General features: G+C 65.2%; 1 protein-coding gene across 3 annotated transcripts; it reads right to left on the minus strand.

The window, feature by feature from the left end:
• Positions 1-2,553: 2,553 nt before the first annotated feature.
• On the minus strand, positions 2,554-10,601 carry GATA2 (GATA binding protein 2). 3 transcript variants are annotated; one of them, XM_027522471.1, is made up of 6 exons: positions 9,973-10,159; positions 9,040-9,316; positions 8,006-8,647; positions 6,476-6,621; positions 4,552-4,677; positions 2,554-4,202 (listed from the first exon to the last, which is right to left on the minus strand). In XM_027522471.1, exons 2-6 carry the CDS (start codon positions 9,266-9,268, stop codon positions 3,903-3,905), a joined length of 1,443 nt encoding a protein of 480 aa, XP_027378272.1. In that variant the 5' UTR covers positions 9,269-9,316; positions 9,973-10,159; the 3' UTR covers positions 2,554-3,902. The 3 variants fall into 3 exon arrangements, with proteins under 3 accessions (XP_027378272.1, XP_027378274.1, XP_027378275.1); XM_027522473.1 differs by lacking the exon at positions 9,973-10,159 and adding an exon at positions 10,583-10,601 and having other exon boundaries at positions 3,482-4,202; XM_027522474.1 differs by having other exon boundaries at positions 3,675-4,202; positions 4,552-4,570; positions 6,531-6,621.
• Positions 10,602-10,822: the final 221 nt, after the last annotated feature.

Consider the following 10,822-nt stretch of genomic DNA (forward strand, 5'->3'; position numbering starts at 1 on the left):
GGCCTCCAGAGCCAGCACGAGCCGCCCCCCAACTGTGGGGGCCACCGTCCCCCTCAGCACCACGCCCCCACCGCCACCCTCCACCCAGCTCTGTCAGAGCCCCCTGCCCTGCAAACCCGTAGTCCTGGCAACAGGTCCCCCCAGCAAGGAGCCTCATGTGTCTCGGGCCCACCCCCATGCCAAGAACCAACAGGGCCAGTTCCCGTGTGCGGGATCAGTGACCTGGTCTGGTTCATGGGTGTCTGAGAAGCTCCCGCCAGCAGCCCAGCGTCTAGCCGGCTCTCGGCACCTTCCGCGGCCATGGCCCAGGCTCCTGCAGGGACTCCAGCGGCAGAAGGAAGGAGGGAGATGGGGGTCTGCTAGAGAAGCGCTGGGGACAGGGAGGCCTCTTCCAGGGGTCATCCTGGGCTGTGGATTCTGTGCTTGGGTCGGGAGTGGGCTCTGGTTCTGAGCTGCAAGCTCTGGACTGAGGCTTGGGGCCCACAGCAGGGCCCCGGGGGTTCTGGGCTCTGCTCTGACGCCCGGATTCTGAGGTCCGGGCTCAGGGCCTCAGGCTGAGTTCCCGCAGGTAGGTGCTAAGTTCTGGGTCGGGGGTCAGGCTCTGTGCCCTGTGCTTCGGGCAGCAGCTTAGTCTCCGGGCTCTAGGCGGTGGCCCTGGACTCTGGGTGGAGGGCCTGTTGACCAGAGGCCGGGCGGGGTCGCCATGCCGCTCACAGTCTGTAACGGCCTCTGCTTGGGAACAGAGACTCTTGCTGGTCTTGTGGGCTGCGTAACCCCCAGACCACAGCAGGGCCAGGCGTATGTGCATGCTTGATGCACTGTCCAAGTGAGACATCCTCTCCTGCAGTCGGGAGCCAGGGCGCAGGCCAGCAAGACCCCGGGAGGGGAGGCCGAGCCCTGTGGCCGGGAGGGGAGCTGCTGAGAGCCCGCCCCAACTACACAGCGGGCTGTTCCTGCTCCAGCGAGGGCACGGGCGGGGGGCACAGCAGGGACAGGGGCAGCCTGGGTCAGGGCCCCAGGCAGGCACTCTCCTCCCTCTGTCCTGACTGGGGGGGTGGTCATCTGAGAGCCCCAGCAGGCACCCAAGCCTGCACCCTCCAGCCTGCAGTCTGGGCTGAGGCGGATAAGGGGGAGCCTCCTGGGCAGTGGACATGAGGGCCTGGGAGCAGATAGATGGCAGTCAGACACACGTCGCCAGGGACCCGGGGAGCAGAGACGGTGGGGGTCGGGGTCATGGATGGTGAGCAGAGAGACTTGAGGAGGAATGTGACCTCGGGGAGTCAGAGATCCTGCTGGTGAGAGGGAGCCTTGGTCGCAGATACCACGAGTCACAGCAGGGCTGTGGGGAGTGAAGAGGCGATGGGGCATCACTATCACTTTATCAGAGACCAAGAGTGGGTTCGAGTCAGTGACCGCGACTACCCAGAGGTGTGTGATCTTCCGGGGATCGAGGCCCTGATGGTTAGAGACTGAGGTGTTGCTGGGGACCTGTGAGGTTGGCGGTCGCTGCCACTGATGATGGGAGATGACAGACACTGGTCATCGGGGACTTGGAAGGGAAGACTTGGCAGTCACCCGTGTTGAACGCGATGACTCTCACTGGGCAGTTGGAAGATTTGATGGCAAGGAGGCCCCTCCGCAACCAGGGGCAGTGGTCCTGAGGTCACTGGAGACAAGTGACCAAGGACATTGCTGAGAGACGCTGGTGCGGGGTGGCGTGGGCCTACGGACGCTGATCACGTATGAGCAATCAGACCCGTCCCTGATTAGGAAAGTCCTGATCGGTGACGCTGGTGACCACACCCTGCATGACCCGGAATAATAGTGACGGCAAGGTGGTGGTCGGGCGCAGGGGCGTTGGCAGCCCAGCCGGGGACACTGCCGGAGTGGGTGTGGCATGGGTGGTGAGAGGTGGTTAGGTGACGTGACCGGCAAGCAGGGCCTGCCGCTGGAGACACTGCTGAGCACAGTCAGTGACCGGACACAGCCCCGAGCAGAGGCCTCGATGAAACACCGGCAATCACGACTGGGCAATCGGCTGTTAGTAAGCGGATGTCTACGGTCACAGGCTCTGGTGATCAGATGTGTCATTGATCAGGAGTGTCAGTCATGAGGACCGTCCCCAGTAACCAGAATCATTGATTAGAGAACAGCACTCAGTGACGTCAGTGGTCAAAGACACCGGTAAGCAGGTTTGCCGGTGGACATGGACACACGGACAGTGGTGAGCAGGGAGCTCAGACACAGGAGCTCGAGAGGATGGCAGGGGGAGCCACCCCCTGGGCTTTCCCTGAGCCCTGCTGAGCCCTTAGGAAAAGGGCCAGCATGTGGCTAAAGGGTGCAGAGCCCACAGCCTCCCTGAGCCTCCCCCACACGCACAGAGACCCCAGGACCCCCACCAGGCGGTGAGGAAGTTCAGGTGGCACAGTTCAGGGGAGGCACAGGAGCCCTTCCATCTGAATCCCAGGGCTGTAGGACCTGTTGGCTCTTAACAATCTCCACACCCAGGTGGGACTCAGGAGCCCCGTGAGCCCATGAGGCAGGCCAGAGGCATTCACAAAAAGTATTTTATTATTCTTAACAGTATTCACTTTGAAGGAGTAGGAAGAGAGCATACAGTTTTTACAGACAATATATAAATGTTGTACATAATTAACAATAACTTAGTTCACTAATCCAAAATAAAACGAGCCAAATAAAACATAAAACCAGAAAATACTGCCGATTCTTCTTCTTATGCGGATACTAGTACAAAATAAGTTACTTCCGGCTGTGGTGCCCCCTATTGCACTTGGCCTACATCAGCACAGTCCTCTTCCTGGGCCGGCCCCCGCCAGCCGCCGCGGCCGCGCACAGACTCTCCGCCCGGACACGGTTATGTACAGCTGTACCTTGGGAAGGGTCCAGACACCCACAGCGCAGCACAGCGGGGCCCCGGCAGCCCCACCTGCTGGGCAAGCCCCCCGAAGCCTGGAGCAGCCCCGGCCCCCGTCCGAAGACGGTGCCATCTGAGAGTCTCTCCAGCCACAGCCTTGGTTTGTAGGTTTTCTTTGTTCCACAGCAAGGGCTCTTGTGGCCACGTACAATTGACTGGACCCAGAGAGTTTAAAAATAAAACAACTCGTCAGCGAGTTAAGCTTATGCAGGTTTTCTCCTTTTGTTTTTTTTATGTTTCTCTTTTGCGTCGGTGTTGGAGAAGAGGGGGGTTCAGGGGCTAGCAGAAAAAAGACGTATGTACAGGGCGTCTCCGGCCGAGGCGGTGGCACCGGCTCGGGGCCGTGGAGGGCGCTCGGGCCAGGCTGGCTCCAGCCTCAGGACCAGAGAGCGATGTGGGAGACGTTTCCCCTCTCAAGAAAGCGCTTCCTTCCTGTGACCCAGCCCTGGCCTGGGAATCCACACAGGGCCGCCCCTGATTGTCTCTGCCCTCCGGGGCCTGCGCAGCCCCCCTGGAGAGGCTCAGCCCAGCTGGGTTCGGCGCTTGCAGAGGGGGCCCAGGTCCCCCCAGAGACCTGCCCCCAGAGCCGGGCAGGCGGGCTGGCCACGTGGCACCTGGCCCCAAGAACCAAGTCTCCCCATCCTCGTGAGAAACCTGAGCCAAATAAATTCCTCCGCCTGCTCCCCTGCCTTCTCCGCAGCCCCCGAGTGTCCCTCGCCCACTCGCGTCTCTTCAGAGTTGTCCTTTACGCTTACAGTCCTCGGCGGAAACCCCGTGTGGGTGCAGCCAGGCTTGCCCGGGAGCGGCTTCACAGTGGTGGCCAGGGCGCCCACAGGTGAGGCCGCGCGTGTCCAGCTGGGCGGGCAGGGGCCGCGGTCTCGGGGCGGGCCGGCCAGCTGGGCACTAGGTCCCCCGCGCCCTGGGAGCGCCGTCCCTGGCGTCCTTCTGTCGGTCCGTGGGGCGGTCCCTAGCCCATGGCGGTCACCATGCTGGATGGGTGGGGGTGGCCGAAGGAGAGGCTGGAGGGGGGGTGGATGGGTGTCGGGGTGGGCAGGATGTGACCGGAGTGGCTGAAGGGCGGCAGGTGGCCCACAGGCGCCATGTGCCCCGCCAGGGCAGCGGCGCTGAATGGGGAGGCCTTGTCCTGCACACACCTGGACAGCTCCTCGAAGCACTCGGACCCCTTCTTGCTCTTCTTGGACTTGCTGGACATCTTCCGGTTCCGGGTCTGGATGCCTTCCTTCTTCATGGTCAGCGGCCTGTTCACCTGGGGGCCCACGCAGAGCTTTCAGAGGCTGGAGCTCCCCTCCCGGCCAGACCACGCTCCCAGCCTGGCCAGGGGGGCCCCTCCCGAAGGCCCATTGGCCTCCAGGGCCTTCCTGCCCTCCCTGCCAAGAGAAGCGCCTGTAGGGCGCTGCCCCCCTCCCCACCCTGCAGAAGCCCACCCACTGCAGGCTTTGCTTCTGAGCAGAGATGCCCGACCAGGGGGCGGTCCTCCAGCCAGCTCGCCCCCCTCGTGGGAAGCCCTTCTGGCGCTCGCTTCCCAAGCCAAGCCACGCCGGGGACGGCGGCCCAGGCGGGTCCCCAGGGTCCCCGGGGCGGGGCGGGCGGCTCACGTTGTGTAGCTTGTAGTAGAGGCCGCAGGCGTTGCACACGGGGTCCCCGTTGGCGTTCCGGCGCCACAGCGTGGTGGTCGTCGTCTGACAGTTTGCGCAACAGGTGCCTGCTCTCCTGGCAGCCGACTGGGGGCGGGGCGGGGCAGGGTCGGCAAGCTGGGCTCCCACGGCCCCCGCGACCTCCCTCCTGACCCTCACACCACCCTGGCTCCCTTCCCCAACCCACTGAGCCCAGGAGCGCAAATCGCCCAGGAGTCTCCGCATCTCAGAATCAGAAACCTAAACCATCACAGAACTTCAGACTAAAGCGCTCTCAGAACCGAAGGGGCTGCGAGAGCTGCAAGGGGAAAGCAGCCACCTCCCCCAGCCCTCTGAACGTGAATGCCACGCACGGAACCCACGGAACCGAGGCTCGGAGAGGGAGCCCCTGGGCGCCTCAAGCTGGGGCTGCAATTCCCACAAAATCCACAGTCCTGGGCATGTCCAAGCCCCAGGGCCAGAAGACGGGGCCCCTCAGCTGCCCAGGGCAGGGAGGAGAAACGCTCAGGAGTCACGCTGCACACCGCCCAGCGCAGTAGCTACTGGCCACATGGCCATTTAAATTCAATTGAACTACAGTTTAAGCAAGTTAGAAATACAGTTTCTTCAGTCGCAGCGGCCACATTTGAGGGGATCCCTAATCACAGCACAGCTGGAGGCTACCACAATGGATGGTGCACACCCAGAAGGCATCCATCAGTCACAACCTACTGGACAATGCCGATCTACCTGTCCAGTTACCTGTCCCCCAGTCCCCAGGGTCCCGACTGCCCCCAGCCCCTCAAGGAGTACAGGCCTGACCTGGAACACCTCCCGGAGAAGGCAGCAGCAGGCGCCCCAGAGGCGGGGTGAGAGCAGCTTCACCCCAGAAAGCAGACACCCTCTCCAGCCCCACAGCAGCAGCACATCCCAGGGAACGGTGGGCGGCGGGCTGGGGGCGGGGAACCCAGGCCAGCAGGGGCAGGCGTGACCCCAGGCCCCAGCCTGGTCCAGAGGGGCCAGCCTGCAGCCCCGGGCGGGGAGGGGTGAGGGTGAGTAAGCAGCCGGAGCTGGAATTCTGACTCAGGGGTTGGCCTCGCATCCTCCGCCTGCCCGGGCCCTCACCCCGCCCTTGCTCCAGGAAAAAAAACCAGGGGCCCCCGAATCGGCAAGCGATTTAAGCCTCCCTCGTAAATCACTTCGCCCTGAAAAAATATATTTATTATTCTTAGCATTTTACGCATTATTTGCAGAGTGGAGGGTATTAGAAATTTCAAAACAGCCCAGCGAGAGGCAGGACTGAGCCGAGGAGAGAGACTGAAAACTCGCGGAGTCCGGAAACAGATACGCGAAGTTTCCTTATCTTTGGGCTGCAGATGTCCGGATAGGAAACTCCGGCAGGAGATCCGAAAGGGCATTTTTTTTAAATCACTCAAATGAAAATACACAGTATAGGTGACTCCATGGAAAAATAATAAAGGGCAGGTTTTTTTTTGGTGGTTGGTGTGTGTGTTTTATTTAAATAAGCACGAGGAGACTGTGTGTTGGGAAGCCAGGGAGAGCAGCCCCGGGCTACAGGGAACATGACTTCACGGCCCTATTTTTAAAAGTTTAACAGAGGCCAGGGGATGGGACCTGGGCCCCTGGATGCTCTGCTCCAGTGGTGGTGTTGGGGGGGAATCCCTGAACATACCAGGTGGGCTGCCCAGGGGAAACCTGGCCTGGAAAGAATCTAGCCTAAAAAGCCGGGCTGCCCCAACTGCCAAGCAAGTGATTCTCATGATAAAAGATTTCCAGCAGCTGCATTTGAAGGCTTGTTTTTTTGTGTGTAATTAAATGCGGCTCGGCCCAGGTCGACGCTCCGGCCCGGGTGCTCCCCCACCCCCAGGCCCCCCGCTGCTCCTACCAGCCTCCGCTTGGGCTTGATGAGCGGCCGGTTCTGCCCGTTCATCTTGTGGTAGAGGCCGCAGGCGTTGCACAGGTAGTGCCCGGTGCCGTCCCGCCGCCACAGAGGGGTGGCTGTGGCCCCGCAGTTGACGCACTCCCGGCCTTCTGCAAGGGGACGGGGGACACAGGGTCACACGGGCCAGGCTGCTGCAGGGGCCTGCGGACTCTTAGTTCCAGCTGGGCTGGAGAGGGACCAGGAGGTGGGATTCAGAGGGCAGCTTATGGTGGGGAGGGGAGCAGGCCCCCGGGTTCCGCTCAGAGCACCAGCCGGACCGGGCCGGAGGCTGGGCCCCCTCGAGTCCCTCTCCTCTCCGCCCCGTCCTCTCTCCCCAGCTGTGCCTGCCTCTCCTGGGTCCCTGTACCGGGCCCTCAGATTCTGCTCTCCATCCCCCGTCCTCGGTCACTTCCGTCTCTCTCCCCAGCCTCCCGTGCCTTCCGCCAAGGCCCTGGACTGGGATGGAAGTTGCTGCTGTTTCAAACGAAGTAGAAGTAAATACTCAGCCCTTTCGTTTTTAGGCCGAGCGGGCTGAGTGACCTTGCGGGGCGGCTCTTGGTGGTGCTAGTTTGTTTTGTTGTGAGAAGACCATCTGGAATTCGAATAGAACGTAAAACCAATTTGAGAGAAAGGACAATTTAAAAGACCAGCGAGCTGGTCAGACAGGGCCCCCCAACGTAAGACCCAAGTGGGCACGGGCAGCAGCCTCAGTGCGAGCTGACCCTGCACGTTTCTCCCCACGTCCTTTAAATTGGCAGCCCACACAGGCAGGAGCGTGCGGCTGCTGGACTCCGGAGCAAACGTGCTGAAAGTGCTCTCGAAGGGGCTGAAAGGAGGTAAGGACGGCGGGAGCCCCACAGCAGCCTCCGCGTCTGCTCCCTAGCCGGCTCCAGCCAGTCCCGGCAGCCCCGGGCAGAGGCAGCCCCTGACCCCCGAGCAGGGAGGGAGAGGGAAGGACACGCCAGGGGGCAGGGAGCGAGCTGGTCCCGGGAATTTGGCCTCGGGGGAACTCTCCCAGGGAGATTGGGAGCCATGAGATCCCTGATCGAGTTGCAGATCTAGATTCCTTAAGGGTCTAGAGCCCTGAGGAGGGCAGAGGGCCCCCAGCGCAGCACCGATGTTCAGGGACACACGGACACACACGTCCGAGCCGCCAGGCCGCGCTCCCTGCACCCGGCGTTCTCTCTCACACAGTCGTGAGAACCTTCGCTTCAGGCTCAGGGAAGGGACAGGGGACCCCTGGGCGGGCAGTGGCCCACCTTGGAGGGGAGGGTAAGGAATGGGAACAGGAAGCAAACTCTGGGGCCACCAGGAGCACCTAAGAATGTCTGCAGGCACCTTCTCCCCCATTCTGGGGACTCAAAGATCGGTCGGGGGCCATCAGCCACCCCCGGATCAGAGAGACCTGGGCCGCCCCCTCGCCCAGGTCTCAGCCCCCTCCCACCGAAGTGCAAGCCCTCCCCACTCCCCGGAGGCCCTGGGCCCTCGCCTCACCTGAGCAGGAGCGGGCCTTGCTCCGCTGCTTCGGGGTGAAGCTGGAGGCCGGGCCACCCAGGAAGCCTCCGGGGTGGAAGAGCCCACTGCTGTAGTCGTGGGCGGCAGCTGGCACGTAGGAGGGGTAGGTGGGGATGGGGTGGTGAGTGGCAGGCTGGGTGCCCATGGCAGCCAGGCTCGGGCGCAGGGGGCTGCCGCCTTCCATCTTCATGCTCTCGCCCAGCGGCACCTGGTACTTGATGCCATCCTTGTCGTCCCCCCTGGGGGCGGCACTCCCCCCTGCCGAGGAGGAGGCCGGCGAGGTGGCCCCGGTGGTGCTGGGGTCCGGAGACACTTCCTTGGGGGGCGTGGGCGGGAAGCCGAAGAGGTGGGTGCCCGAGTGGGCTGCGGTGGGGGTCAGGGAGGCCACTGAGCCGCTGCCGCCCCCGCCCCCAGCCCCCGCCCCCGGGTACACGGACAGGGGCCCCCCGGGGCCTCCGGCGGCCGAGGGGTGCAGGGGCGTCTTGGAGAAGGGGCTCACGGTCCAGGGGTTGTGGTGGTGCGCAGCGGCCGCGGAGAGGGCTGCCTTGCCCCCGTCCAGCCAGGGCAGCCCGGGGCTGTGCAGCAAGTGCGGCCGGCACATCTGGCCTCCGGTCAGGCGGGCTGCGGGGGAGGGGGAAGGGGGCGTCAGGGTGCGCTGGGGGAGCCAGGACTCCCCACGCTCGCGACCCCTACCCAAAGACAACTGGAAACATAACACCCCAACCGACAATTCACCAGGAACGTCAGTCCCCAGCTGAAGGACAAGTGGCAGAGAAGGAGCCCCTGGACGAGCCGGGAGGGCCCCCCTACCCCGCAGGTCAGCTGGAAACAGGCAGAAGCCCCAGGGGTCCCAGAACCTCAAGAGGCCGCTGCCCCCTCCTTTCCCGCCCCGATTTCTCAGCGGCCCCGGTTGCTGCGGACCCCACATCCGGGAAGCAGGCATTGGGCCTCCCCGCGTCCAGCGCCGGGCGCTCGGAGTCCGGGTCCTGGTCACCCTCGGGCCCGGGGCTCACCGTGCGCCGGGCTGTAGGAGACGCGCGCGCGCGCGTGGGCCGGGTTGGCGTAGTAGGGGTTGCCCTGCGAGTCGAGGTGGTTGAAGAAGACGTCCACCTCGTCGGGCGGCAGCAGCTGCGCCGGCTCCATGTAGTTGTGCGGCAGGCCCGGGTGGTGCGAGTCGGGGTGCTGCGCGTTCAGCACGGCGGGGTGCGCCATCCAGCGCGGCTGCTCGGGAGCCACCTCCATGGCTGGCGGCGGAGGCGCGGGGTCTGCGCGGAGGCGGTGGCGGCGCGCCTGCACGACGGAGGGGGCGTGAGGGGGGCCGTGAGGGGCGCCGCCGTGGCCGGACACCCCCAAGCCCCACGGTGAGGCGTCCCGCGCGCCGCTGCGCCCCAGCCGAGCTCAGCCGCGGACCAGTCCCGGGTGGGAGGAAAGCCCAGAGCTCAAAACGAAAGGAGGGGCGCGGGGGCCGGCTCAGCCACGCACGCTCACACCGTGACTCGGGTACCCAGAGCCACACACTTCTGAGCACGGGGTCACACGCGGGGACAAAACCCCGGCACCAGTGACCCCAACGCACGTACAGAGCCGCACTTTAGTCACCCCCTATCTCGCCCCGCACCGTGCCGCCCCGCACCATCCCTGTGCACAAACGCATAAACAGACTAAAAAGTTAAAGCGCGGCGCCCGGGGGCCCCCGCGGGGCGCACGATGCTGGCGACACTCATAGAACTACTCTTGGCGCTGACCTCTCCCCCCCCAGACACGCACACACACGCACGCAGCCCCACGGGCCAAGCGCCAGCCCCCCGCGCGCTCCCCGGCGACACAAGCCGAACTTCTCACCGAGGCTCCGCACAGCGGCCACCCGCGGCGCGGCCCCCGCAATGACCTCTCGGAGCCCGGCGCGCCCCAGGAACCCCCCGCCCGCTCTCGCAGCCCGAACTTACAGACGCAGCGGCGCGGGAGGGGCGCGGCCTCGGCGCGGGCGGCGCGGGCTCGGGGACGGCGCGTCAGGAGGGCCGGAGGGTCTCACGGGGTGCGAGCAGGGGGCAGCGCGCGCCTCGGCCTCGGGCCCGCCCGGCTGCGGCCGCTCCGCATCGTCCGGCCGAGCTGGCGCCAGCTCGCGGCTCCGGCACAGACATGAAGCGGGGGCCGCGCGCGCCTAAGAAGCGCGCGCCAGCCAATCAGCGCCGCGCGCCGCCCAGCCTCCGCCCCCCATTGGCCGGCCCGCGGCTCCCGGGCCGCGGACTCCGGACGCGCCCGCGGGCCGCCCCCAGCGCCTGCCCGCCCCCTCCCGGCGGCCCCTGCTGCCGACGCCCCCAGCCCCAGGACCCGCGCCCCGGGGCGAGCTGCTGCTCCCTTTTCTCCGGGCCCTCGTGGTCCCCCTACCCTCCGGGCCCTGCTCCCAGTAACTAACCTCCAACCCGGCCCCCTCCCCAGAAGCCTGGGCCGCGCACCCTCTGGGCGTTCGGTGTCCTCTCCCGGGGACCCCAGTCCGTCCACTCTCTCGGACCCCGCCTCCTTTACCACTGAACGTGGCCACGGTGGTCCACCTACCTCCCCAGGCCGTTCCGTCCCCCAAGGGGGACTCTGGCCAGACCGGGGGCCAGGGTTTCGGAGGACAGCTGCGGGTCAGGAGCAGCGAGGGGCAGGAACTCCAGGGCCTCCCGTGGGCACCTGGGCCTCGGGCGAGAGGCCGCTTAGGACCGCTGGACGCGGTGGAGGTGGCCTGGCTGGGGCTCCGGGGAGGGGGGAGGGGGCGCCCCCTTCCCGGGCGTGGCCTTTGCAGACCGACGG

This window comes from Bos indicus x Bos taurus, chromosome 22 (genome assembly GCF_003369695.1).
Source record: "Bos indicus x Bos taurus breed Angus x Brahman F1 hybrid chromosome 22, Bos_hybrid_MaternalHap_v2.0, whole genome shotgun sequence".
NCBI lineage: Eukaryota > Metazoa > Chordata > Mammalia > Artiodactyla > Bovidae > Bos > Bos indicus x Bos taurus.

Excerpts from the sequence above, each read along its gene's own strand:
- GATA2 (XM_027522471.1), bottom strand. The coding sequence starts at position 9,268 with ATGGAGGTGGCTCCCGAGCAGCCGCGCTGGATGGCGCACCCCGCCGTG. Across the intron at positions 8,648-9,039 it reads CTCCTACAGCCCGGCGCACG|CCCGCCTGACCGGAGGCCAG; the intron begins GTGAGCCCCGGG and ends CCTCCCCCGCAG. Across the intron at positions 4,678-6,475 it reads TCAAGCCCAAGCGGAGGCTG|TCGGCTGCCAGGAGAGCAGG; the intron begins GTAGGAGCAGCG and ends CCCCGCCCCCAG.